Below are 25,355 nucleotides of genomic sequence, written 5' to 3' on the forward strand. Positions count from 1 at the left end.
CATAAACAGCCTGATGCGGGCATACAAAACATCTGTTATTAGTTATTATCGTGTGAACGGTCCCTATGGCCCGCGCCAAGAGAAAATTTTGGTCACCCCTAGCACAGAGAACTTTTTAGATTTCGGTACCTCTGTGTTTATTTTTGTTTTGGTTGAAATTTTTGCCTGAGATTTTTTAAATTTGGTGATTTGATTTTTTAGACTTTTGAATTTGTTGTGGCTAGGTAGGCAGGTTTCACTTTGGGCTTTGAGGATTTTGCTAATATGAAGTTGTGAAAGAGTGACTTGTAACCTACTGTCTTGGTGGTAACATTTCCAGAAGATTTGGACCGTCTCAAAAATATCATGATAATCATCTCTCGAAGTGATTGTAGTTCACGTCTGATAAGAGCCAAATCATGTTCTAAAAGTAAACTTTCAGTCACTGAACCTTGAGAAGAGTGGATTGAGGTAATGTTAACCCAAAGATAGATCACATCAGTAACAGAATGGAGCAGTGTCCTCAGTGCAAAGGACTCGTGGTATGTTCCGAGTCAAGATTGGTTCAGGACTCATGTGGACACATTAAGTGTAGGATGTGCCTTCTCTCGGATTCAACACAGTGTTACCTATGCTGGCAGAAGAATGAGCATGCTAGTTTTATCATAGAAGCACCTGAAAGTGATAAAGACGAGAAATTCACCATACCCGATTATATCCAAGTTATTCCTGGTAAGTTGGTAGAAAAGTAAAGTTAGCTCCCATGGCATGTCATACTGCACTGGCCTTGTATGTGTTAGACCTGGATTAGATTCCTAGGGGGTTAAAAAAAAAAAAAAATGCAACAAGCAAATGATCAAAATCCCCATGACCAGCAGCTGTAAGGAAAGTGATGAGTAGCTATGTTTAAATTAAATCATCAGTGGCTAGTACCAGTATAGTAGGCAAACATTGAGTGCATGAATAAAATGAGATATCTTGAAAAACCTGCCATACAACAATCACCAAAAATTGTAACATACCATTCTATACATGTAAATGGCATTTATTTATTTATGTTTTATACCACCTTATGACTGTACTAAGTGTCCATCTGTCCATGAATTAATGGAACCTCTTGTTACTCTAGAAGAACTCTTTTATTTACATCTAAAGACAAGCAGAACATGTCTTAGAAACAATGCAGATGTTAAAATAATAAATGATAAAGATATATTGGAATAACAATATTGTTACTTGTTTCATTTTACAGGAGAACCAGTTATGTACAAATGTCTCAAGTGCAAAAGACAATTCAAAGTAAAATACAACTGTAAATATCATATACATTGTACCTCACTTAAGGCTAAACTGTCATGTGACATTTGCGATAAAACATTTGTCAATAAATCACATTTGGACTATCACAAACTTTCTCATCAAGGTATGTACTGTCAAAATCTATGTGACCTCAAACCCATAGCTAAAGAAAACTATCAATTGTTCCTTTGCTTCTTTTTCTGTCAGACACACCTATATTTTTATTGATTTTGATTTGATCAACCATTTCTGAATTAATTTTTTTCTTTGAATTTCAGATCTAAATCCATATGAATGTTCAAACTGTCACAAAGGATTCAAGAATAAAGGAAAGCTAAATAGGCACATGAAAATCCATTCTGGTGAGAATTGTGACTATTTTCATTTCTGAAATTCCAATAAGGCTAAACTGCTAGAAAGGGTGAACTTAAGTTTTGAATTTCCAAATTAGGAGTAGGTAAAACCATTACATAGTGCAAAAATGCCCAGTCATAGGTTGACAAGGAACTCTAGATCAAAGGATGAGACAATTACAAAATGTTATTTGGTAGTCAATTGGAAAGTAAGTACAGCCCTAGATTTTTCCTGTAGGTGCATCAATACAAAAGACATGACACATTTCTGTGTCTTCATATTCCAGATTCTAAAGAACAGTGGTTCTGCAAAGTGTGCAACAAAGCTCTCATGTCCGTTGAAAGTTTGAAAAAGCACATGAAGATCCATGCAGGGCTCAAGAATTATCACTGTGATATCTGCGAGAAGAGTTTTATCGAGAAGAATGATCTGATCAAACATCAAGTCACTCACTCAGGTATGTGATTTCAGAAGAGTAAATAATAAGTAAAAACTTTAGGAGCAAAGAAGCATCATTTTCATAAGTACTAAATCCATAGGAGGTAAGCAATGACATAATAGGACTTTGCAGTTTTAGCTGACTGTATAAATAATTTATACCCTGTTAAAAATAAGCAAATATAGGTATTAACATCTTGTCCCATTTTCTCTTCTGTTTTAGATAAGAAAATCTTCGTCTGTGAAAATTGTGGCAAGTCATTCAAAAGAAAATATGATCTAGCCCTTCATATCAGAACGCATTTCCCACTGAAGAGATTCCAGTGTAAACTCTGTGATAAAATATTCTTCACCTTGCACAATATGAGGCGGCATATGAGGATACATAAAGGTGATTGAGGAATATTGAACGTGTTCTGGTGTTGGGGGCGTGTTGCAATTCCTAGAGATACTCGTTTTGCCATAGCTGAGATTTTAACCCAAACCCTTATGATTATTAGGGAAACATTTTGCTCTGAAGAAAGTTTTCATGAGATAGGTACACCTGGAAGGTCCTGGGAGAAAACAAAAACTACTCAATTTAAATGATAAAATGAACAATAACGTGTTCAGGGCTCAAAATTATATTTCGTTATTCACAAATAAAAAGATGAGCTACAGCTACGTTATGTAATGAGATCATTTAATTATAAGTGGGTAAGTTATTAACATTGGGTAGGGCATAGTTGTTTACTGTATTGAAATCATACAGATCTGTGGTATGGCTGGGCATATCAGTTTCCAGACTACTTGGTAGTTCAATATTGTTATCTTGAAGATTGTTATTCGAAAGAAGATTGTTCTGGCTACTCAGGGAAGCATCTTGTAACAGTTGTTGTTTGTTTTTCGAAAAGTACATTTGAACGTATTTCTTCGCCAATACTTCTGCTTTTTCATCTATTTTCTTGTTCATTTCTTGTTGTCTTAATTTCTCTTTTAACTCTTCTTCTCTTTCTTTCTCTTCTTCTTCCTCTTCGTCTCGTTTAGAATCTTGATATTCTTGTGATGGTGTTTTAACCTGACTTGTTGGTTTATTGTAACTTGTATCTCCTGCATTGTATCCTGTATCCTGTGAGGTTGTACTAGTCATTTCCTGTGACAAGGCCTGTCCCTGTGCATAAGCTAACTCCTGGGCTTGTAACTCGGACTCTGTCAGTGGTTGTTGGGAAGTTGTGGACGAGAATAGAGGAAAGTGTACATTATTGATGAGATCACCAATGCCACTCATGATTTTGGATACTCCAAAGTTGAGTATGGGATAGAAGTTGTACATGTAAGGATAATTCAACACTCGCCATACACAATTTGCTATAGACGCCAAGCTTCGTTTATGTCTCGAAGATTTTCTGTTTCTTACTTGATGAACATTCCAGCCTTTATCCTGTAGATATTGGATATCTTCATCACTGATTGTATCTGTATGGTCTTTATCACACTTTGTTTCAACGTTTTGAACTTGGGCACTGTTAGAAAGTTCACTCAACTTGTGTTTGTCTCCATTGTAAACATGTTTAAAACGAATATTGTAAAGATAAATCGAAATACTAAAAATCAAACAAATCACTAACAAGCATACTATTATTTTATTCATTTCGGACCTACATTTTAATGTTTAGATGTTTTCTTGATGTACTGCTTAATAAATTTCTCTCGCTGACGTCGGACTTATTCTAATGTGTTGGTTTCTTATCTAGTTTGTCATTACAAGCCTACACCTTGTTTATATTGATAAACATCTCATCATTATTAGGGAAACATCAATATGTGACGAATAATTGACGTTGAAATCATAAACTGATGGTTGAAAATCAAATGACCTTTAAAGAAGCACTAAGCTAACACGCCGTTTTGCCAGATAATGTGACCGAGATTGACATTTCAACAATGCTTCATGTTAACTACCTGTATTTAATATTTATCCACAGGCAATATCTCTTCAGAACTAGTGAAGTTTCAATGTACCTATCGATAGTGTATGGTTTGAGAGAGTATCATTTACGTTAACTGTATGAATGAAATGCCAACTTCTAGGAGGTCATACACCTTGCTTTATTGCAGGAACCCATTAAGCTAATTTTATTGATCATTATTCTTACACCCACACATTTATTTTAGAACAACTTCATGTGATTCATAAAAAAAAAGAAAAAAAAATGGTTGGGTAATTGTTGGCCTTACGATATATCGTACGTTTTATCGTAAGGCCAACAATTACCCAACCATTGATGTTGTTAGTGAACACAATTCTGTTTTAATGTCCCATTGGATATATTTTATTTCTTCAATGGAATTGAATTAATTAGAATTTGTTGTTCATTTTGAAAAAGCCTCTTCTGTCTGTATATTCTAAGTGAAACTTTCTTTGTTCACAGATCGTCCATTATTCGAGTGTCATGATTGCCACAAATCTTTCACGCGGAAAGACAATCTAGAACGACATGTGAAATCCATTCATCTGGAAGACCCGTCAGAAAATACTAATACAATCAACGGGCATCTTGCAATTGAACCAAAAGAAGACAGGATTAATGGAATTGAACCAAGAGAAAGCAAGATCATCGGAATTTTAGCCATCGAACCAAAAGAAAGTATAGATGAGATTGTAGCAAATGAACTAAAGCAAAGTAGTAGTAATGGACTTCTACCTATCGAACCAGCTCCTAAATCAAGTTACCAAAATTGTGTGAGGAATGGTTCTCCAGAGAAAGTACAAGTACCTTTTAACAATAAAGTGTCTGTCATACAACGAGTTCCAGTCATTATGAGAGCAACGAATCAGGGGAATAAAAACATTAGCCCTAAAAGTAACAAAATAAATGATTCAATATTCAAACAGCCTTTCCCTGTGAAAGCTCTGAATGGACTGAATTTTAAATAAAACCAAAGCTTTCGGTACTTTAGGATAGTAAAAAGTAACTTTCTTCTCTCTTGGAAGACAGTAGAAAGGGGGGGAAATGAATAACACTCATTTTATGTAACTACTCCTCTAAATTTTACGTGTAAGAAGACCCAATATTGTTCTCTTGCTGGCGAGATGACAATGTACAAAATGTAGGGTCAGAAGAGGTATAATGTTCGACCAAATCTTATAGATAGATGATAATATTTATGTTTATTGAACCAGACCGGGTTGTTTACGGATCAAATTGATATTCTGGGAGATTTATCTAGTGGGATTTTCTCCTCATGTTTAAATTTTAAGAATTTCAAATTCACACGTTTTTGTACCAAACCATTTTTTTACCATTTTAATTATTTCTATACGTACCTATATTACATCTAGTCTTATGTTCGTGATTTTACTACCATGTCCTGTGCGATAACCTGTGACCATATACAATATTCATGTCGAAGCTTTTGTCCAAAATATTGTACTTTCCATCATTTAAAGCAAAATGTTTTCATTGAAGCTTTTTTCCCATCTCTGAAGTCCAATTTTCAGCTTGTTACCTTAGCATCTAAGTCCTGTTGGAGATTTAAATTCTATTTATTTTTTGTTTACCTAAATGGAATATGGCTCAAAAGTTTCTTTGTCCCTCAGTCTGAACAAGGTCTTCGGTTGAACATCATTATAGCTTAGTTAGGCGCTCTTTATCTGATTTTATTTTGATGTTTTCGATGAGATGTTTTCGACGGCTGTTCAGCAAACAATGGTTAACGTAAGCAATCTATTAATTACCTCACATTTTATAACTAACATCTGTTGGTGCCTAACCTATACGTCTTGAGTAGACACCCAAGTACCTAACCCATTTCTTAGAACTCATACGCAAGTCCACTGTGAAAACATAAACCTTAAAACCTCATGTGTGATGTAATTATGGAGAAATAATGTAAACAAAGTGTAAGTGTTATCATAAATTAATCAATATTCAATATGACACGGTATGATCGGTTTTTAAATTTAATGAAAACTAAAAATAGTTAAATGGATTTATTTCGACTCGGAAATGAGGTTATTGTTTTAGTTTTGGATTTACTTTGTGTTTACTGTACCTTAGTGAGTGATAATTCAAGTGTACCGTGTTTAATTCAGGTAGGTACTTTAATATTTTAGTGGTAACTTAATAATATTGAGTAACCAGGACAGAAAAATATTTAAAATTAAGAAGCTCTTCTGACCATTTTGGTTGGAGTATTTTCAAAATGTTCACCAAAAAATGAAATTTTATTTCTAGGATAACGGAGCAATTCTTTCGAGCAAACCACCCTTTCCTTCCTTGAAATATTCGTATAGTACTTTCCGCTGGAATGAAACCAGACCTACCACAATGTTCGTGACGATAAACAGGAGGCATGAATATGATTTCTTATACAGCGATCGAGAATGTCAAGTTGTGCGCAAGAAACGAGTTTCTCCCAGCAGAGAAATGCACTTGAAAGATATCCTGGCTACGTTTGATAGTGAAGACGGTGCGATTGTGGTGGACGCTTCGAGACGAGATAGAAAAGAATTAAAGGAGCCTACATTACCAGAAGACTTATTCGATGATTTGGAATGTGAGAGTCTGCATGTTAGTGAGCTTAAAGATGAAAATGACGAAAATATTGGAGCTCAGTCACAAGTCATTCATGATTCTTTATTCAAACACCGCAACAGGACGGAATCCCATTCACCAGAGCCTCTCAAAATGACAAACCCACGAGAAGACTACGACTTTTTCAGTGACTTTAATGTTAAACCGATTCGTAAAACCTCCGCCAACAAATCTGTAAAAGCAGATGATTTGAAAAACGTTTTGAACCTTTTTGCCTCAGAAGACGGAGGATATGTCCCCGTACTTAAGAAATCCGTGGAAATATCACAGGAAAAGGAACCTACCCTACCGGCAATCCTTATGGGCAATAGCGAGCTCCATGTCTCTGAAATGGAAGAAAATAATGATGACTCGAATATTAAGCTGCATAGAGAAGTGAAAAGTGATGTAAATGAAGACCAAGAATCGAATATCAAAATAGTTAGAGATCTGGATAGTGAAGTAATAAATTCAGAGCAGACTGTCGATAGAACAGAGAGTAGCGAAGATAAATATTCAAAATCACAACATGGGGATTTAAATGATATCTATTTTCCATCTAATTTATACCATAAAAAAACATTCAAGACTACAGCTGGAAGCTCTGAGAATATTTTATTGAAAGGGCTTCTGATGAACAGGAAATCGACTCAGCCCAGACATTCAATTTCAACCAGTAAAAATCGATCTCCCACTCAAAATGAAATAGACATGATCGTTGAGAATTTCATTTCGGTACAAAGAAAATTTAGTCTCAACACTGTTCGACCAGTAACTCACTTCCTAAATGTAAGTAATGAAGAATCTTATGAAAAGTATACGTTTCGGAAAAGAAAAGGAAAGACGAAAACCACGAGGATAAAAACAACCAAATACTCGGATAAATCAACAAAACGTAGGGGTAGACCTAAGAAAACCACGACACCTAGTGGCGGAATCATTTCTTCACCAAGCAAAAATACGAGAAAACACGACAAAAAGTACACAACCAACAGTGAGTCAATACAAACGTCTGTCAGCAACATCCGTGATTCAACCAGTAGAAATTTAAAAACAAAATCGGTGAACATTGAAGACAAATCTGAATCGGCAAGTACTGCAACTCTAAAAACAATCGGAAAAGAGGACAAAGATTTTATTAGTAGACCTGTGAAGAGTAGCAGAGTTTCCACAAAGATACAACTGGACCATTCTGTCAAGAAATCACAAAAACAAGGGCTGACCAAGTACGAAAGTCAGCCTAGTTCTACCAGCACATCTACTGATGTTCTACCAGCACATAAAATGTCGCTCGCACCCGAAAGGAAAATCGCTCAATTCAACAACCGGAATAAATTAGTGCTTTTGCATACAAAAACGACACATGTAAAAACTGTTCCATCAGAAAACGTCCAAAATACAAAGGGAAAGTTTGAACTTTTAAAAGAGATAAAATTCGAAAGAACTGGTTCTGAAGATACGAGCGAAGATGTGGAGGAATCAGGTTTTTTCACTGTGGAACCTATTCCGGATTCCAACTTGTATAATGAATGGGAATATAGACCTCCTAAACGCAAGGTAAAGACAAGCACGTTTTCGTTAAAATCCCTCAAAAATTTAGACGATAAACTAAGTTACATTCGGGAGGTGTGTGGAGAACATATGCCTGTGAATGTGACAAAGAAAGCATCTCGGAAAAACGTGTTCTCTTTTAAATTGAACGAAATTCACGTGGGCACTGGAAAGATTGAAAATAGACTTGGTTGCGACAGTTCGAATGAAACAAGTTACGCTGAAGTGGAGGAGGTCCCTATCATTGATTTCAACGATCCTTTCAGGATCCTTGAGCATAAGAGAAGGCAAGATCAGTATCCTTGGAATTTTAAAATTGGATCTTGGAATGTCAACGGTATACGAGCTTGGTCACAGGTAAGAATTTCCAGCATTTTCTCCCCTCTTAGTTACTCTTATCTTGAGGTAATCCTTTTACCATAATCCTTATCATTGAGATTACTCTGAGAGAGAGAGAGACTTCCTACACCGATAGATATTTTTTGGTACCTGTGAATTCTATGTCGAAAATTATATTCTCCATGATAAAAGCTGTCGATCTATTCTGTCACTGACAATTTTATTGTTTGTTTGTAGCTATGAACCTCACAATAAAATTGAAGATTCAGATCATTCAGATAGGCAGCAAGTCCATTATACTTTGTACTTTCTTAGGTTAATAAATTGTTTACTTCTATTTTCCTTCAACAGAAAGATGGCTTTTCTTTTATGAGGCAACATGACCTGAATGTTTTCTGTATCCAAGAAATCAGATGTCCTTTGGAGAAACTTCCTGAATGTCCTGAAGGATATCATGCCTTTTGGTTCCCGGGTGAGTTTTGCCTCGGAGAGTCGTGTAATTTAAGGGCCGGACCCCCCGGTCCGGCTATTGTTTTTAATTTTCAAGATGTATTAGACAGACTGGCAGGTGGCCGAATTTCAATATTCTTAACCTTGACATTTTAAAATCAGATCTGTTATCTGGTGGTGTGTATTCCACCCGAAGACTTTCAGGCATTTAGTAATATATATATCTGCCAAAAATTCAATTTGTTAAAACCTAGATTTTTGATGACCAGGAATCCCTGATGGTGTGTCCTAGGAACCAGGCAAGGTTATGCGGGAGTGGCAGTCCTATCCAAAACCAAACCAGTACGAGTAACGCACGGATTTTCCATGAAGGTCGGAGGTGTTGTTCATACCCATGGGTTTAATCGTGGATCAAATGAACATGGATCTGACATGGAAAGTGGACCAAGTCATCCTGAATTGACAACTATTCAATATGCGGATGCGAGTGGTATTGATGATGGGAGAGTAATGACTGTGGAGTATGAACAATTCTATTTGGTAAACGTTTGTAAGTATGAAATAAATTTTCCTGTCATTATTTTATTTTATATAATTTATCATTATTTTATTGCTAGATTGATTTCTCTATAAAAAGAGCCAAAGAGCCAAAAATGATTGATCCTATTGCAAACAAAAAAGCTGACCCAATGTTCAAATAAATATTTTCCTCTGCACAAGCGTAGACACTTGAAAACGTCCTTAAATTGACCAACATCGAGATACAGACTCGGCCTATGATTGCGTAGCATAGGTGATTATAGCACATCCACCAAGTGTCGTATCTTTGGTAATTATGACACATCCACTACGGGAGGAATCGATCATTATTGTGTGGCGCATTGCATACACACAATAGTTGCCGGGCGTTCATAGGATTTGTTTTCAGTGAACCGGGAACTTTGAATACGTTATTGTAGGACGGGACGGTTCAACTGATAAATTTTCACTATGCAACCTCATTATTTTCCTTCTTTCAGACGCACCAGCGGCAAAGGAAGATCTTTCTATGTTATCCGTAAAATTATTATGGAACTCTTTTCTTCGAGGTCATTTGAAGAGTTTGAATGAAATAAAACCTGTTGTCTTGGCTGGCGATTTGAATGTTGCTCATAACCATATAGGTAATGTGACATTTCTTTCTTTACTGTGTGGCCCTTGAGTTTTCCATTAGAAATAGAATAGAATAGGCAGGATATTATTACTTAATCTAACTACATATTTACGAACAACTTGAATTTGTGCAAATCTGTAAAATAATAAGAATGGAAATCTGTAAAATACTAGTTTACATGATCTCTTTTCTAGATGATAATAAATGTCTTTTCTGTTCTAGACGTGGCTCTTCCTCTGACCAATTTGGGTAAAAGCGGTTTCACAATCCAAGAGCGTAATTATTTCAGTAATTTCCTTGACTTGGGATTTCTCGACGTTCATCGCCATTTGTACCCCAACCATCGTATTTATACCTACTGGCCGTATTATGATAGACCTTCTAAAATGAAGGGCTGGCGCCTGGACTATTTTCTCATTTCGAAGCAACTGAAATCACACTTGAGTGACTTGGAGATTCATGGTGATGTAGAGGGAAGTGATCATGCACCACAGATCTTGTATTTGAATCTTTAGATTGGCCTATAAATCCTATAATAATAGACCTTCCACGTGCAATTTAGTGAGGTTAATGTTGAAGCCATCCTCTCTAAAGAATTAGATCTCTGTTATTATCTGGCCAACTTTTCAAGCATGAAAAAATAAAATTCGTCTGTTGAGATTACAAGTTCGTAGCGAGCAAAATGAAAACATTGCAGTATTTCTTTCAATATACATAACATATTTATTTTTAAATTGAATTAACCTTCTTATACAATTTCAAAATTTGAATTAATAAATCAATTAAACTTTTTTATATTTTAAAATAAAAAATATAACAACTAGTTATTCCTATTATTATGATAATGAGGTACAAACATTGATTTTTAAATCTTCACTTCAATTTTATTAGAACACTTTTTAGTTCCAATTGAATTTGCTATGCTATGTCTTTTGGTATTTCCTTTTCATCATCGAGCAAACATTTTTCGTACTTTGAAAACAAACAAAAATATTAAATTTGACAGAAATTAAACAGTTTTATTTTTGGTGAAAACATGGTGAATCAATTTCAAGTCTACTTAAATTTATTTACCGATCGCTTGTAGGAATATTCATCAAATGGTATAAATTAAATTATAAAGTGATTTAGAGAAGCTGTCACAGATACATACAAAATTCATAATGATGTGGAGAAAACATTTAGAACTTAACTACCTAAACTTTTTCCATTTCCAACGAAAACAAATCGAAAAGGTCTTGTAACACATGACACTTAACTTTTAAAACAATGAAGAGATACAATTCAATATTTGAACAACAATAAGTAATTTCGACAAGACACAAAGAAACAAAACTAAACGCTCATTTCGTTATACAAATCATTTGTAAATAAAGTAAAGAATTGAACATGGCTCACATGGATATTCTTTACTCTTCACAAATTATTTGTAAAATAAAAAGCGTGTTGAAATTTGGAAATTGAGAATTAATGATGCAATAGGTATTAAAGACGGAGCTTGCAAACGGTACTGAAAAGTCAATTTCACCGGCCTTTTTCAGAATCAAGGTACACCAATATTTTAGAAGCATCTTCTCTCATATGAAATGGGGTTTTCTTTTACCAACTGGTTGGGAACGATTCGTTAAAAACCGGGAAAACTTTTCAACTTGACTTGTGACTTTTCCAAATTTTACAAGTTATATGCGCTCAATATAAACTGAATTCCGATTTATTTAAAAAATGCTAAATTAAGAGGTATGGTACAGAAGGAAAGTATTTTAATGAAAACTGATTAACATTCTCAACACAACGATTTGAATAAGTAGAACTAAAGCTAGGTCGGCCATATACTTTGAAACTTGGGCAAAACTATGGGGGTACTTGGAGTCCACCACAAAGGCTTCAGGGAGTCTTCTCCGAGAAGTATGAGCCCCTTACACATGATCCAATATTAGGATTCTGCTAAGCCGAGACCCCGCTTTGCATAAAATAGAGCCACAATAAGAAAAAATTCAAATGAATTCTTTACATAGGTAGATTTTTTATTTTATTTTTTTATACAAAAGAAAACAAATAATAATTTATCATTAATTCAATATAAATAGAGGAAAATTGCAATACGAAATAATTTGATTACTACCACATTACATTACAAATAAAAACAAATTCGATTCCTATCAATATTATTGATTTCATTTCCTGGAATATATTTAGAAAACTTAACTCAGTAATAGCATAGGTTATAATAATATGTATTAGGTACAGTACACCGATAATTTTTTTGCAGTCCCTTACATTTAAATTAAATTTAGCTGTGCCATAATGTTTCTGTGTGATAAAAACAAACGTACCTTACCATCAAACAGAAGAAAATTAAGGTGCTTTAGAACTAAGAAATCAAATAACTTTTCCTCTCTTCCAATCTCAATCTAACATTAAGAAGAGCTCTATAAAGTATTTAAAAATATATTGCAATCTATAGCAATGAACATAATGTATGCCTTAAAATAAGTTTTATAATTGTTTACAAGTTAATAATGTAGGTATTGAATCAAATGCATGATACAAGTCTGCTGTCATAATATGGCAATATCCGGTTAAACTGACATAATACTTCGGCAAGGAATAATTTCATGAGGTTTGTAATTCAAGCCAAGATGCAAGTACAAGTACAATGAATGTATAAGAACCACATCATCTCTCCGTTTACGTTATAATGGAGAGGAGAGGCAACTTCATAAGTTACCAAAGCTTTTTGATTCAATCTACTACAAAATGAAAAATTTAAAAAGATTAGGTATATGTAGTTCTAATATTCTTTACCTGTAAAAAATAAATCATAACTTCATGAATGTTTTATCATTTGAATCTAGCTACTCTTTCTTTATTCAGTCTTTACTTAAGAAATAAAAACATTTAAAAAATTCTATATCGTATTCGCTAAAAATCAATGATAAATTGTATTATAGATTAAGCACCTTATATTAAAAAAATAAATATTGTTAAAAAGAAAGGAAAAATATTTTATTATTTTTTTTTTTTATATAGAAATGTTAATCTTATTTTTTGTGTTTTAATAAAAATAAACGTTTTTATCATTATTAGCGTTAGAGAAAATGTTACCTATACCTTCATAGTTCATGAGAGCAAATCTGTAACATAAAGAATGAAAATAATATGTTAGCAATATCAGAACAAGAACAAATGAAGTGGAGCTCTGATGTACAGTTTGAAAATATCTAACTTTTCAACATATCAAGTTTCAACATATCATTCAACATATCAAGTGTTTTCAACGAAGTAATATTAACCTTGGTCCCGGGGCCCTAAGGTTGTGAGGGAGAGGTTGGGTTTTTAGTGGGTAGGGCTCACTAGTATCGAGACAGAAATCCCACACTCCCCATATCAAAGGTTTGGCTTTTTGACTTCGGTCTAACTGTCATGTGTGTCATGACCCTGTCTTTTTTATGACTTTCCAAAATTACTATTTTAAGCCTCTTGGAAAACATGGTGGTGTAAACTTACCTGTGACTTGAGAATTGTTATAGTTGTTTACATTATTGACATTAGGATCTGTCGGTATTCTCGTGGGAATTCCTAGGTTGAGAAGATCTACACTCGTCTTGTCATCATGGCTGTTCAAATCAAGCATTGTATTTGACACTACATTTTGTTCACTGGAAAATTAAACAATCAATGTTGTAGTTACTGTTTAGAATAAGAAAATAAATAAAATGTTATATAAAAATGCAAGAAATACAGACTAATTAGGCCATTCTTGGGTGCAATAGTCCTACACACTGGACTCCGAAAACAGGAATTTCGTCATATCAATGTAATGGCCATTCTTCCCTGAGGATCCTAGTAATTTTCAACAATATCTTTGCTGGTTTCCATGCCAGGACAATTAGGCAAGTGATTCGTGTTCACAGGAAAAAAATATAATAAACACACGAAAAACATTTCCATTAGTTTAATGCGTCATCTTCAAAAGTATTATCCAATCGAGAGTTGCTATCTTCTAATACAAAAGAATCTGCAGGATTTTTGACCATTATCGTAATTCTCTTCTTAAGTCCCAATATGTATAATAAAGAATATTTTCCCGCTTACTTGTTTTTATCGGAAAATCCGTTGTGATGTCCGTTAGTATGATTGAATCCATTGCTATTCTCCTTGCTACTAATGTCATCAGAGAAGTGGTCGTTATTACTATTTGGAGTAGAATCGTTATTCTCTTCAAGATTGTGTTCACCGTCCTCCTGAAATGAAAATTCAAAATGATTATTTAGTCTTTGGTGTACAAACAATTATTGATCGTTTACCTATCATTAGTTTGAGTTTGTTTAACTTCTTTTATTACAACTTGGTATAGCTTCTAAGGTCTTTTTTTCATCAACAACATCAATGTAGGCACAAGAATTTTTCTAAACTCATAGATCAAGTACTACTTGTCCAATACATACCTTGTTAGGAGTGTTGGTGGGGGTAGATCCCTTGCCTCTCGTTCTCAACATGATGGCTTCCACCCTCTTCCTTCTCGCCTGTCGATCCTCTTCCTCTTTCTTTAGTCTAATCTCCATCTCTATCCTCTGCTTCTCCGCCTCCTCCTTCGCTTTCTTCTCCAACTCCTCTTTCTCGAGTTTCTGTCTGAGCTCTTCTTCCTTTCTCTTGCGTTCCTCTTCTTCTCTCTGCTGAGCCTCCTGGATGGCTGCTAACAAGCGTAACTCTTCCGCCTTCTTAGCTTCTTCTATCAGTCTCAATGATTCCTCCTCGAGTTTTCTTTGCTCTTCTTCTTCTCGTCTTTGGGCTTCCAACTCTGCTAACCTCGCTGCTTCCTGAGCTTGTCGTTCCAATTCCGCTTCTCTCTCGGCTTGTTCCCTAGCTAGTCTTCTTCTCTCGGCTAGGGCAGCCTTGGCTTCTTCCTCTGTAGCGATTCTATTCTTAGCTATCATTGATGATGTCATGCTGTTCTCCATGTCTGTTTCATTGTTTTCCACAACTGGAGTAGCAGGGGTTGCAGTGGCTTCTGTCACATTCACTGGACTTGTCTCTTTTACTGGAGTACTTTCTTTCACAACAGGAGCAATCTCTTTCACAAGAGTACTTTCCTTTACAATTGGAGTGCTTTCCTTTACAACCGTAGCACTTTCTTGTGCACTTTCCTTTTCTTCTTGCTGTACTGTGTCGACACTGTCTTTCTTTTCGTCATTTTCATTCTCCTGGAACTGTTGGATCGGGACAGTTTCCGTTTTAATGTCCGAGGCGTCTGTTTTTACATTTTCTTTGTTGTCATCTACGCTGGCGCTGGTTGTGATAAGTTCATTGCTTTCTGTTTGGAATTCCTCATGAACTGGAGCATCGGATGTGGGTGACTGTAGCGCTGGGGTGGAACAAACGGAGCTTTGCTGAAATACGAAAACAAAGAACACAATCTATTAGAAAAACAATCAATTTGATATTAAGTTTTACCCTTATAACTCCAATTCAGGATACAATTGAACAACCATTCTGAATGCATAAGAGTTTCGTCTATGTATAACAAAGATGAATTTATTTACCTTGGATGACTTAGCAGAAGCTTTCTTGGTTGTGTCTGACTGTTTGGGTTGCATTGGTTTCTTGGTAACATGAACTTTTGGTAGGGGAGGTTTTTCTGTTGACTTAGCATTTCGGAATTCGCTACTTAAGCCTGAAAAAGAAAAACAAACAACTGTATTAGCACCAACGAAAATGCATCGCAGCACTGAAAAAATGCGGGTATTATTAGAAACTGATGTCTCCATTGGATAAAATTTATTGATCACACAAGGCTAGTTTTTGAAACAAGTTCTCTAGAAAATTCAAAAATGAAAACGAAGTTAATTTTCATCGAAATTTATTTCATGACACTTTCTGTGGCCAGCCTATTTAGATTGGAGGGAAAGTGCCTGTCTTAGGATAATGAACAGATTCGTTTTTGGAAGGGCTGGTCCTATCATGTCCTCCTTATCTCTTTGATTTCCGGACGAAAGACCTCAGTAGTTACAGTTCCCTCTATCAAACATCTCAAAATAATAAACTTACTGTGTCGCGAGGCACTGTCCGAGGGCGACGTGACCCCGGTGACGGCAATACTGGCGGGTCTAGGACGTCTGGGCATTGCCTGGGGTCTAGTCCTCACACTGGATGTAGAGCTGCAAGCGCTAGGGGGACGGGATGGGGTAGTGTCTCCAGATTTGGAACCTGGGGGTGTCCAACACGGAAATATATTAGAATTCGGCTCTGAAACGTGTGCGGATAAAACACAAAGCTGGTCTAATGAGGAGTAAATAAAAATACTAAAATGGGCACTTTCGGAGTCCCTCTAAAGATGAAGTTTGCACGTGAGTTTTTACAAGCTCATTCATTACCCTGTTTTTGACTGCTTTTCCACTTTTCTTTAAAGATTTTGTCGGTCCTTTGTAAAAATGTAAATGCAGTTTCTTTGTGTTATTGTCACAACTTTGGTGCTCACTGCAGCATTGTAGGATTTTTCCCAATATCTCAATGATCCTAGAATCCCATGTTTACCTACCATGCTGGCACCGGTCGCTATGCGCATTTATATGTCATAGCTACTCATTTTCCTCACGAGGCTGAGTGGGACTCTAATGAAGCTAATCAGGTAGTCCAAACACGGACATAAGCATAATATGAAGACCATTGAGCCCTGAGCCAGCGTCATTTATAAGGAAACATTGAGAAGACCATAAACATACATTATAACTATTATCTAGTTATTGTTATGGAAATAATGAAGAATATAGCAACACATATGGCAGAATCACCCTGAGACTGGTTGACAATATCTTTGATTACCTATTGATTTAAACGAGGACTGATTTACATGAGCTGATACTCGAACTTTGAGTTGGTTTGGCTTTGAAATAATCCACGTCTCCTACCAATACTAAATTTTTTGGTTGGTAGCACGTCTGCCTTGTAAGTGCTAGGCCGCGGGTTCGATTCCCGCCCGGGGGGGATTTTATCCTGCTGGGATAATGTTCGTTCTCGGAACGGCTGGCTTTCTCCTATCCTGTCCTCCTTCTCTCTTCGATTTCGGGACGATAAGATCATAGCAGTTACAGTTCCCTCTGTCAAACCTCTTTAAAAAAAATCGAGTAGCGACCAGTTGCGGCCTTGCTAGTGTAAAAATATATATGAAACTGGGACCGAAGTAGCTATAAAGGAGGCACTTAGTAAAGCTGTGATAACCACAAAAATGTCAATAGGGTTTTAGCTTCACCACAAAAATTTACAGTAGAAAATTAATGGTTATGCGATGGTTTTTCCTCTGGAATATTTCCTGATACGTCACGCCATATTTCAGCATTTTTTATTGCCATGTTTTTCTTCTTGAAGATTCTTCTTCTTCTTCTTCTTCTTCTTCTTCTTCTTCTTCTTCTTCTTCTTCTTCTTCTTCTTCTTCTTCTTCTTCTTTAAAATCCTTAGACTGAGCATCCGCCTTGGAATGTCCTTGTTTACAAAGTCCCTAAAACACCCTAATATGTACCTAGGTATTCAAGGAGTAAAATAAATATCTAGGTAAGTATTTAAAAAATACGTAGGTACCTATCTATGATTAAAAACCTATGCCTATATACTTGTAAACTCATTTGTGATTTACATTTATAATTAGGTAGGTAACTTTTTTTTTTTTTAGAATTGTTTAAAATGAGGTTTTTATCTTGTTATGCGTTAGAAATATGTATGTTGAAATGCAGATAATAATAAATAGGATGGTTACCTTGACCCTCTAAACATACCCATTGAAAACTCTCTCTCTCTCTCTCTCTCTCTCCCTCAGGTAGTAAAGTTATTGATACACAGCTGAACATTCATACCCAGGGATTAAACATTTCATCCTTTCTCTACACCACGCGCACTTGTGTGTAGAAACTGCTGGGAAGTGTAATTTCTTGTATAGGAGGTGGATCAAATTTGGCATGCTAATTCCTATCAACACACTTTAGGCTTGCACGCCCGAAGTCCCCGGTTCGATTCCCGGCGGGGTCAAATTTTATTCGACTCTGTGCTCGGAGTTTCGTGCACTCAGGTTCTTCAGGAAAAATGAGTGGCCACCTTAAAATCGAGTTTGCCAGCCTAGTTAGCCTAGTTGGTAGTGCGTCTGCCTTGTAAGCGCTAGGCCGCGGGTTCGATTCCCGCCCGGGGCGGATTTTATCCCTCCGCGCACACACGAACGCTGTTTGCAAGCCAATGTTTGTGGAAAAATGATTGCAAACACTGTTTGCAAACGATGTGCGCTTGGTGTAACATTACCCAAACTATGAATGTCGCATCGTCCTGAAGGCGAAGAGAAAACGAAGACAGAATATTAGGAGAAAGCCAGCCGTTCCGAGAACGAACCTTTCTGTTGAAGATAAAATCCACCCCGGGCGGGAATCTAACCTTGATTGAAGACTCGGTAACTTTGTTAATGTACATTCTAACTGTTGGGCTTTATCGAAACGAATCGCTGGAATCGAACTCGCGACCTAGCACTTACAAGGCAGACGCGCTACCCTTTTAACTAGGTTGGCTGTCTTCTTGGAAAAAGAAAGCTGTTAAAGTCTGTACCTATTGTATCTTCTCCCTCATCCTGTATGAGCAATTTAGGTTACGAGCGCGTCGCAAAGGCTTTGTCATGTAGTTTGCATATAAATAATGTTTGCCTCCCTCAGCATCCTGGCTTCTTTTTTTTTTCTCCTCTCTATCTTAAAGGATTTTGGCGGAATGGTGTCTGCAATGGAAATATTTCACTCAGTAGCTACATAATACGTATGTATTTATGTATGTACTATTGTACTATGTACGTGGGAGTATTTTTCTCCTCCTCCTCTTCTTCTTTGTTTCTTCCTCCATCTTCTCCTCCTACTCTTCTTCTTCTCCTTCTTCTTCTTCTTCTTCTTCTTCTTCTTCGTCTTCTTCTTCTTCTCCTCCTTCTTCTTCGTCTTCTTCTTCTCCTTCTTCGTCTTCTTCTTCTCCTCCTTCTTCGTCTTCTTCTTCTCCTCCTTCTTCTTCTTCGTCTTCTTCTTCTCCTCCTTCTTCTTCGTCTTCTTCTTCTCCTCCTCCTCCTTCTTCTTCGTCTTCTTCTTCTCCTCCTTCTTCTCCTTCTCCTCCTTCTTCTTTTTCTTGTTTCATTTACTGTGTTTTCTCCATTGCTTCTCGTATACCGCCGAGATACATTTTTATCTCTTCTGAGAAACCTCATTCAAGATGAGAAGACACGGAGAGAAAAGAGAGAAATGAGAACACACAATACATAGATAGCTAAATAGATCTGCATACTTATTATTTTTTTTAGGGGTTTGACAGAGGGAACTCTCACTGCTATTATGGTCTTATTGTCCCGAAATCGAAGAGAGAAGGAAGACAGGATAGGAGAAAGCCAACCGTTCTGAGAACGAACATTATCCCATCAGGATAAAATCCACCCCGGGCGGGAATCGAACCCGCGGCCTAGCGCTTACAAGGCAGATGCTCTACCAACTAAGCTAACTAGGCTGGGATCTGCATACTTGCATAGATGTTTCGATATTTTTGTAGAGTCAGAGAGGCGAAGAGATAAAATTTGGACCACACAAATTATACATAAATAGATCTGCATACCTACTTGCATAGATGTTTCGATATTTTTGGAGAGTTAGAGAGGCAAAGAGATAAAATTTGGACCACACAAATTTTCAATATCATGTTTTGAGGATTAGCTATGAAATTTTAAAAAGTTTTCAATTAATGGCATTTGTTGATTTTAGCACACACAAAAAAAGTTTTCATTATCCCCAAAAACAGGAATGGTATGAGCGTACTCCTAAGTAACAAAAAACTGATCAGAATTGCGGGAGACAACTATTCAATTTAATGGCTGTGCGACCATTAAATTGAATAGTAAACACACAAATTTTCAATATCATGTTTTGAGGATTAGCTATGAACTTTCGAAAAGTTTTCAATTAATAGCATTTGTTGATTTTAGCACACAAAAAAAAAGTTTTCATTATCCCCAAAAACAGGAATGGTATGAGTGTACTCCTAAGTAACAAAAAACTGATCAGAATTGCGGGAGACAACTATTCAATTTAATGGCTGTGCGACCATTAAATTGAATAGTAAATGAAGGACTGGTGTTCAAACGAACCCAATAAAAGAAAAGAACATAAAACTGAACACACTTTCATCTGACGAGTTTTAGCGCGATGATTAGCAGACAGCTTGAAGACGATGATGCATTATACCACTCTACAATCCGAACTTTAGCGAACCCAATAAAAGAAAAGAACATAAAACTGAATACTCTTTCATCTGACGAGTTTTAGCGCGATGATTAGCAGACAGCTTGAAGACGATGATGCATTATACCACTCTACAATCCGAACTTTATATTCCTCAAAGTGTGTCAACAACTCTCGGGGAAAAACTCTCTTTTGTTTCCGAGGAAAAATACAGAAGCACTTTATCTCCTGAACAAAACCGTCTTCCTTCTTGTAATGCAGCCTTTTGGTCATAGGTCAGAATCAGAACTTATGCAACATGTAAGATGTAAAGTACGCAGTGGCGTAGCGTGGTCTAAAGTCAAGTGTAGGCTGTAGGGCACTAATTTCCATCACCATGCACATTACTACATAAGTCATTGCACATGCTTCTTCATAAATATTTAAAGTCAATATTTAAGGGTACCTATTTGAGTAAATTTTGAGGGTATGGCCGCCATACACGCCCTACACGCCACTGAAAGTACGAATCTCCTTCTGGAATAGCTAGCTCTCCAGATTGCTATAACACAAATAACAAACAAATAGCCCATTCCTGAAGGAATTTAGCTGAAAAATAAATGTAGAATTTCACAAGGGACCAAACCATTCCGTGTTTGATATGGGATTTGAATTGCTCGGTATTTAAAAAGAACATTTCCATTTGAAACTTAAACAATTGCTAAGGGAATATGCGAAAGGTTCAAACGTATGTAATTTCAAAACAAAAGGAGATAGAATAAGGTGTAAGCAGAGTATTATGATAACAGTATTGTAGTACTTAACCACTTAGATACTGCATGTGATACCAAACAGAATTTTTTATGAAGGTATTGTGAACCAGTGTAAAGCTGGAAAGTCAGGATGGTCCTTGTAATATTAAGGTATATTATTGTCCCGAAAGTCTGGCTGGGGGACTTTAAACAAAGAACATAGCAGCAATTTCCCTTGCTCAAGAAAAAGCAAATGTAGAGTGCGAAGGGCATCCACTCGTAAAATTTGTAGCCAAAAACCAAATGTCAGCCCAAAACCAAATGGTAATATGCTAAGGTATTATTGTCCCGAAAGTCTGGCTGGGGGACTTTAAACAAAGAACATAGCAGCCTGAATTTCCCTTGCTCAAGAAAAAGCAAATGTTGAGTGTGAAGGGCATCCACTCGTAAAATTTGTAGCCAAAACCAAATGTCAGCCCGAAGCAATCACCCTAGTTAATGCTGATTGAGAGGCTGACGAAAAACGCCGACACGAGAAAAGGCAAAGAAGAAGATTATTGTCCCGAAAGTCAGAAGGAAGACAGGATAGGAGAAAGCCCGCCGTTCCGAGAACACCTTATTACCTACGTATTACCTGTACTATTTTGGGAATTAAAAACCTCTTCACTAAACGGTCAAGTTTATTTATTTTCCCCCTTTTAAGGCGCTTTAAATAATTTGAATTGAAAATCCCTCTCATGATAAATTTTATTTTCAGATTTTGCGGGATGGAAAGCATGTTATAAGTATACATTGGTACGAACGAGATTTAAAACAGGTAGGTATGTACATAGGTAGGTAGGTAGGTAAGTAGGTATTTATAGGTAGCATGACTATAGGTACCTAACTACCTATACATAAAAGTCCAAGGAATCATTTAATGTATAATGGTATTATACGATGTAGGTACTTGAAAGTGAAAAGTGAGTAGTTTTAATTGAATAGATACGTACGTAGGTACCTAATATTACCTACATGTATTATGGTTGTTGGCATACTAGGTATTGTAGTTGCGTACAGCAGGGCCGTATTTAAGGGGTGGGCTGAGGGGCCCGGGCCCCCCTCAGCAGACAAAAAAAAGAAGGAAGTCCTGTGCCTATCGTTCCCCAGTAATCCAAAAAGTAAATACCGTGCAAGTAAACGCAAATAAATCATATAAGTGTAAAATTTACACTTTACAGATAATAATTATACCTACCTAACAATGATATTACCAAAGCACCTAATAATCATAGTGTCTAATAATAATAGTAATGAAAATAATAATGATTACAATGATTTTAATTCTAACAATGATATTTACCCGTACACCTAAAATTAACGTAAAGTAATGGAGTTTAACAGATAATGTCTACGGTACCGAGGCAGGTTAGTTGAAAGTGAAAAGTACTTGAAAGTGAAAAGTGAGTAGTTTTAATTGAATAGATACGTACGTAGGTATAGGTACCTATTACCTACGTGTACTATGGTTGTTGGCATACTATGTATTGTATAGTTGCGTACAGCAGGGCTGTATTTAGAGGGTGGGGGTGAGAGGCCCCGGCCCCCTCGGCAGACAAACAAACAAAAAGAAAGGAAGTCCTGTGCCTATCGTTCCCCAGTAATCCAAAAAGTAAATACTGTGCAAGTAAACGCAAATAAATCATAACAGTCTAAAATTTACACTTTACAGATAATAATCATACCTACCTAACAATGATAATTATTACCAAAGCACCTAATTGTCATAGTATCTAATAATAATAGTAATGAAAATCATAATGATTACAATGATTTTAATTCTAACAATGATATTTACCCGTACACCTAATAATTAACGTAAAGTAATGGAGTTTACAGATAATGATAATTGGTCCCCCGAGATTAATTCACTACAAATTACTGTGGTATTTATACCTAGGTAGCTAATTAGCTATGTAGAGTAGATAGGTAAGGAGGGAGGTATCTAGTCACGCTCCGTGTAATAGATCAGTTGCGCTTACTTGGGTGATGTTTCAAAGTCATAGAGCAGGAAAAATGAGGACCAACGGAATTTTTCTTTTTCTTCTATGACTTCTAGATCCCGAGATAAATCGATTTAAAAAATACCGGTAAATCGTGAACTTTGATGTCACGGCATACGCTCCCGTACGAGATGACGTCATAATTTATGACTCCCGCCTCGTTTGTGCGCATGGGTTTCTGCGCATTTTGACGTGAAATCTGACGTCACAACTCTTTGAACTTTTTCATTAGAAAGGAAAAACAGTTATTTTTTCGGAGTTTGGATCGATTTGGATTTTTCGGAGATTTGGATTTTTCCCAACTTTTTACATAGGACTCGACCATTTATTTATAATTTTTACTCATTTGCAACTGCTCCATTATGTGAAAACAGTCCTACCGCTGCACTGGGTTATATTGGATAAACAGGAGAAGAGAAGATGGAGAGGAGAGGGTAGAGGAGGAGAAGGATTAAGAAGGAAGAGGAGAGAATAAGGGAAGAGGAGGATGACGAGAAAGAGGACAAAGGGAAGGATGAAGAAAAAGAGGGGAGAAGAAGAGAAAAGATAGGAAATGGAGGAGAGGGAAGGATAGAGGAGGAAAAGGAGAAAGAGAAATGAGAGGAGAATATAGGAGAAGATGGGAGAGAGAGGGGAGGACAAAAAAGGAAATGGAAGAGAGGGGGTGGTAGAGGAGGAAAAAGAGGAGAGAAAAGAGAAGAAAACCGGAACGATGAAGTAGAAGGAGAAAAGAAAAGGAATGAAAGAGACGATAGGACAATGAAAGAGTGAAGAGGAGAGAAAAAGGGACACAGAAAAGAGAGATAAAATAGAGAAAGAGACTGGCTCGCAGGGCTTCCCCGAGCGTCGCGTCTCCTTCAACGACAACTTCCGACCCCGCACGAGTAGCTCGTCCAGCAGCGACTCTTTCCGCCGGTCTTCGTTCACGCGAGACCCGCTCCGCGCGAATGTGCCCGACCAGCTCGTGCGACTCCCGAGAGGACCCGACGGCTCCCGAGGCTTCCAGCTGATCGATTATTCGATCCACGAGTGAGCGCGGGGTTTCGCGAGAATTGAAAATTAAGAAAAAACAATAATATACTTTCAGTATATTTCGCCCATGATCGAACAATGATCGATGTTATGAAAATATCGATTGAAGTAATGAAATAATCAATGCAATTTGGAGGAGAGTTTGAAGAAATGAAGGAAAAATTGCCAATTGGGTTAAACAATTAGACCATGGTCAAATTAAAATCTTCCTTTATTTTGATTTTGGACTAATGATTAATGGTGAAAAACTGAAAACCAACCGCGATGGTAAAACGTCACGAGTTTCCGATGTTTAACGATTGTTCACGAAGTGATTCTAATAGCGAAGAAGAGGCGTTGATGTGAACAGATTTTGAAAGCTGAATTTCGGTAACTTTTGAAGCTTTTGAGTTCACTTTTGGAGCTTTTCTGCAATAGAAAGAATGGATGATGCAAGTTTTGATTGAAAGAGTCAAGCTCTCGATATTCGGGTACCTGCCTCCCTTGATACAAAAGTGTTGCATTGAAAATCCAAAATTTTCAGGTTTAGTGCTTGCTTCTGTACTTATTTTGCAAGTGTGATTATTGAATACTGCCAGATATTTTATTTATCAACTGCCAGGTAATAAAGTTACTATGATATATTTTATAATAAAATCTTTAAAAGATTAAGAAACTTTATCATTAACTGCCAAGTAGGTACTAAAAACTATGACGTTGATATTTTTTAATCAATTTTTCTATGAAATCCAAAAGAAACAATAAAACATTTTTTAAAGATAAAAACATACATATTTGATTTTATATTTTAAGAAGATAAAATAACGGCCAGAGCCACAATCAGATTTTAAACTTTAATTAAGTTTAAATATTAGATTTAGCAATTGCTTAATTCAAAAGTTAAACTTGAAAGTTCAAACTCAGAATGTGCCCCTGGCTATCAATCTACTTATTTATAATTTATTTATTTAATTATTTATTCTTATTTATTTTAAGTACTCTTCTTATCCGTATAATATTTAAGTTTATTTATTTTTTTACTGCATTTATTTACGTTTTAAGTACCAATTCTATTGGTTTCTAAATGGCTTCGCAATGAGATTATTAAAAGGGCCGACCAAATCGGTTTTTGGCGGGGAAATCAAATTTTCCCGCCTCAAAACCGTTTGTCGGCCATTTTGTTTTAGTAATTAACATTTGATTGTATGTTTAAATTT

The 25,355-nt window shown here is 36.3% G+C and overlaps 3 protein-coding genes across 5 annotated transcripts in view; 2 read left to right on the forward strand and 1 right to left on the reverse strand.

The window, feature by feature from the left end:
• Positions 1–171: 171 nt before the first annotated feature.
• On the forward strand, positions 172–5,429 carry LOC103514047 (gastrula zinc finger protein XlCGF46.1). Of its 3 annotated transcripts, none has more exons than XM_026827106.1 (7): positions 172–711; positions 1,232–1,402; positions 1,557–1,640; positions 1,919–2,089; positions 2,294–2,461; positions 4,482–4,627; positions 4,658–5,429. In XM_026827106.1, exons 1-7 carry the CDS (start codon positions 489–491, stop codon positions 4,985–4,987), a joined length of 1,293 nt encoding a protein of 430 aa, XP_026682907.1. In that variant the 5' UTR covers positions 172–488; the 3' UTR covers positions 4,988–5,429. The 3 variants fall into 3 exon arrangements, with proteins under 3 accessions (XP_026682907.1, XP_017301551.1, XP_008477137.1); XM_017446062.2 differs by having other exon boundaries at positions 4,482–4,623; positions 4,654–5,429; XM_008478915.3 differs by having other exon boundaries at positions 4,482–5,429.
• A 186-nt stretch (positions 5,430–5,615) lies between these two features.
• Positions 5,616–11,979, forward strand: LOC108251834 (recombination repair protein 1-like). The gene is made up of 6 exons (XM_026827105.1): positions 5,616–6,145; positions 6,288–8,534; positions 8,868–8,988; positions 9,259–9,516; positions 9,986–10,129; positions 10,342–11,979. Exons 1-6 carry the CDS (start codon positions 6,038–6,040, stop codon positions 10,632–10,634), a joined length of 3,171 nt encoding a protein of 1,056 aa, XP_026682906.1. The 5' UTR covers positions 5,616–6,037; the 3' UTR covers positions 10,635–11,979.
• Positions 11,980–12,075: 96 nt separating this feature from the next.
• Positions 12,076–25,355, reverse strand: part of LOC103514053 (J domain-containing protein DDB_G0295729) — a 41,762-nt gene continuing 28,482 nt past the window's right edge. The window contains exons 9-14 of the mRNA XM_026827102.1: positions 16,168–16,326; positions 15,663–15,793; positions 14,568–15,509; positions 14,215–14,363; positions 13,627–13,778; positions 12,076–13,253 (exon numbers count right to left, since the gene is read on the reverse strand). Coding sequence (XP_026682903.1) covers positions 13,240–13,253; positions 13,627–13,778; positions 14,215–14,363; positions 14,568–15,509; positions 15,663–15,793; positions 16,168–16,326 — 1,547 coding nt within the window. The 3' untranslated portion in view covers positions 12,076–13,239. The remainder of the gene's footprint in view (positions 13,254–13,626; positions 13,779–14,214; positions 14,364–14,567; positions 15,510–15,662; positions 15,794–16,167; positions 16,327–25,355) is intronic.

Source organism: Diaphorina citri, unplaced genomic scaffold (assembly GCF_000475195.1).
Source record: "Diaphorina citri unplaced genomic scaffold, Diaci psyllid genome assembly version 1.1 scaffold1073, whole genome shotgun sequence".
NCBI lineage: Eukaryota > Metazoa > Arthropoda > Insecta > Hemiptera > Psyllidae > Diaphorina > Diaphorina citri.

Coding starts and splice junctions, on each gene's coding strand:
- LOC103514047 (XM_008478915.3), top strand. CDS start 489: ATGGAGCAGTGTCCTCAGTGCAAAGGACTCGTGGTATGTTCCGAGTCA. Junction 712..1,231: donor TTATATCCAAGTTATTCCTG/GTAAGTTGGTAG, acceptor TTCATTTTACAG/GAGAACCAGTTATGTACAAA. Junction 1,641..1,918: donor GCACATGAAAATCCATTCTG/GTGAGAATTGTG, acceptor TTCATATTCCAG/ATTCTAAAGAACAGTGGTTC.
- LOC108251834 (XM_026827105.1), top strand. CDS start 6,038: ATGGATTTATTTCGACTCGGAAATGAGGTTATTGTTTTAGTTTTGGAT. Junction 6,146..6,287: donor GTGTACCGTGTTTAATTCAG/GTAGGTACTTTA, acceptor TTTTATTTCTAG/GATAACGGAGCAATTCTTTC. Junction 8,535..8,867: donor GTATACGAGCTTGGTCACAG/GTAAGAATTTCC, acceptor TTCCTTCAACAG/AAAGATGGCTTTTCTTTTAT.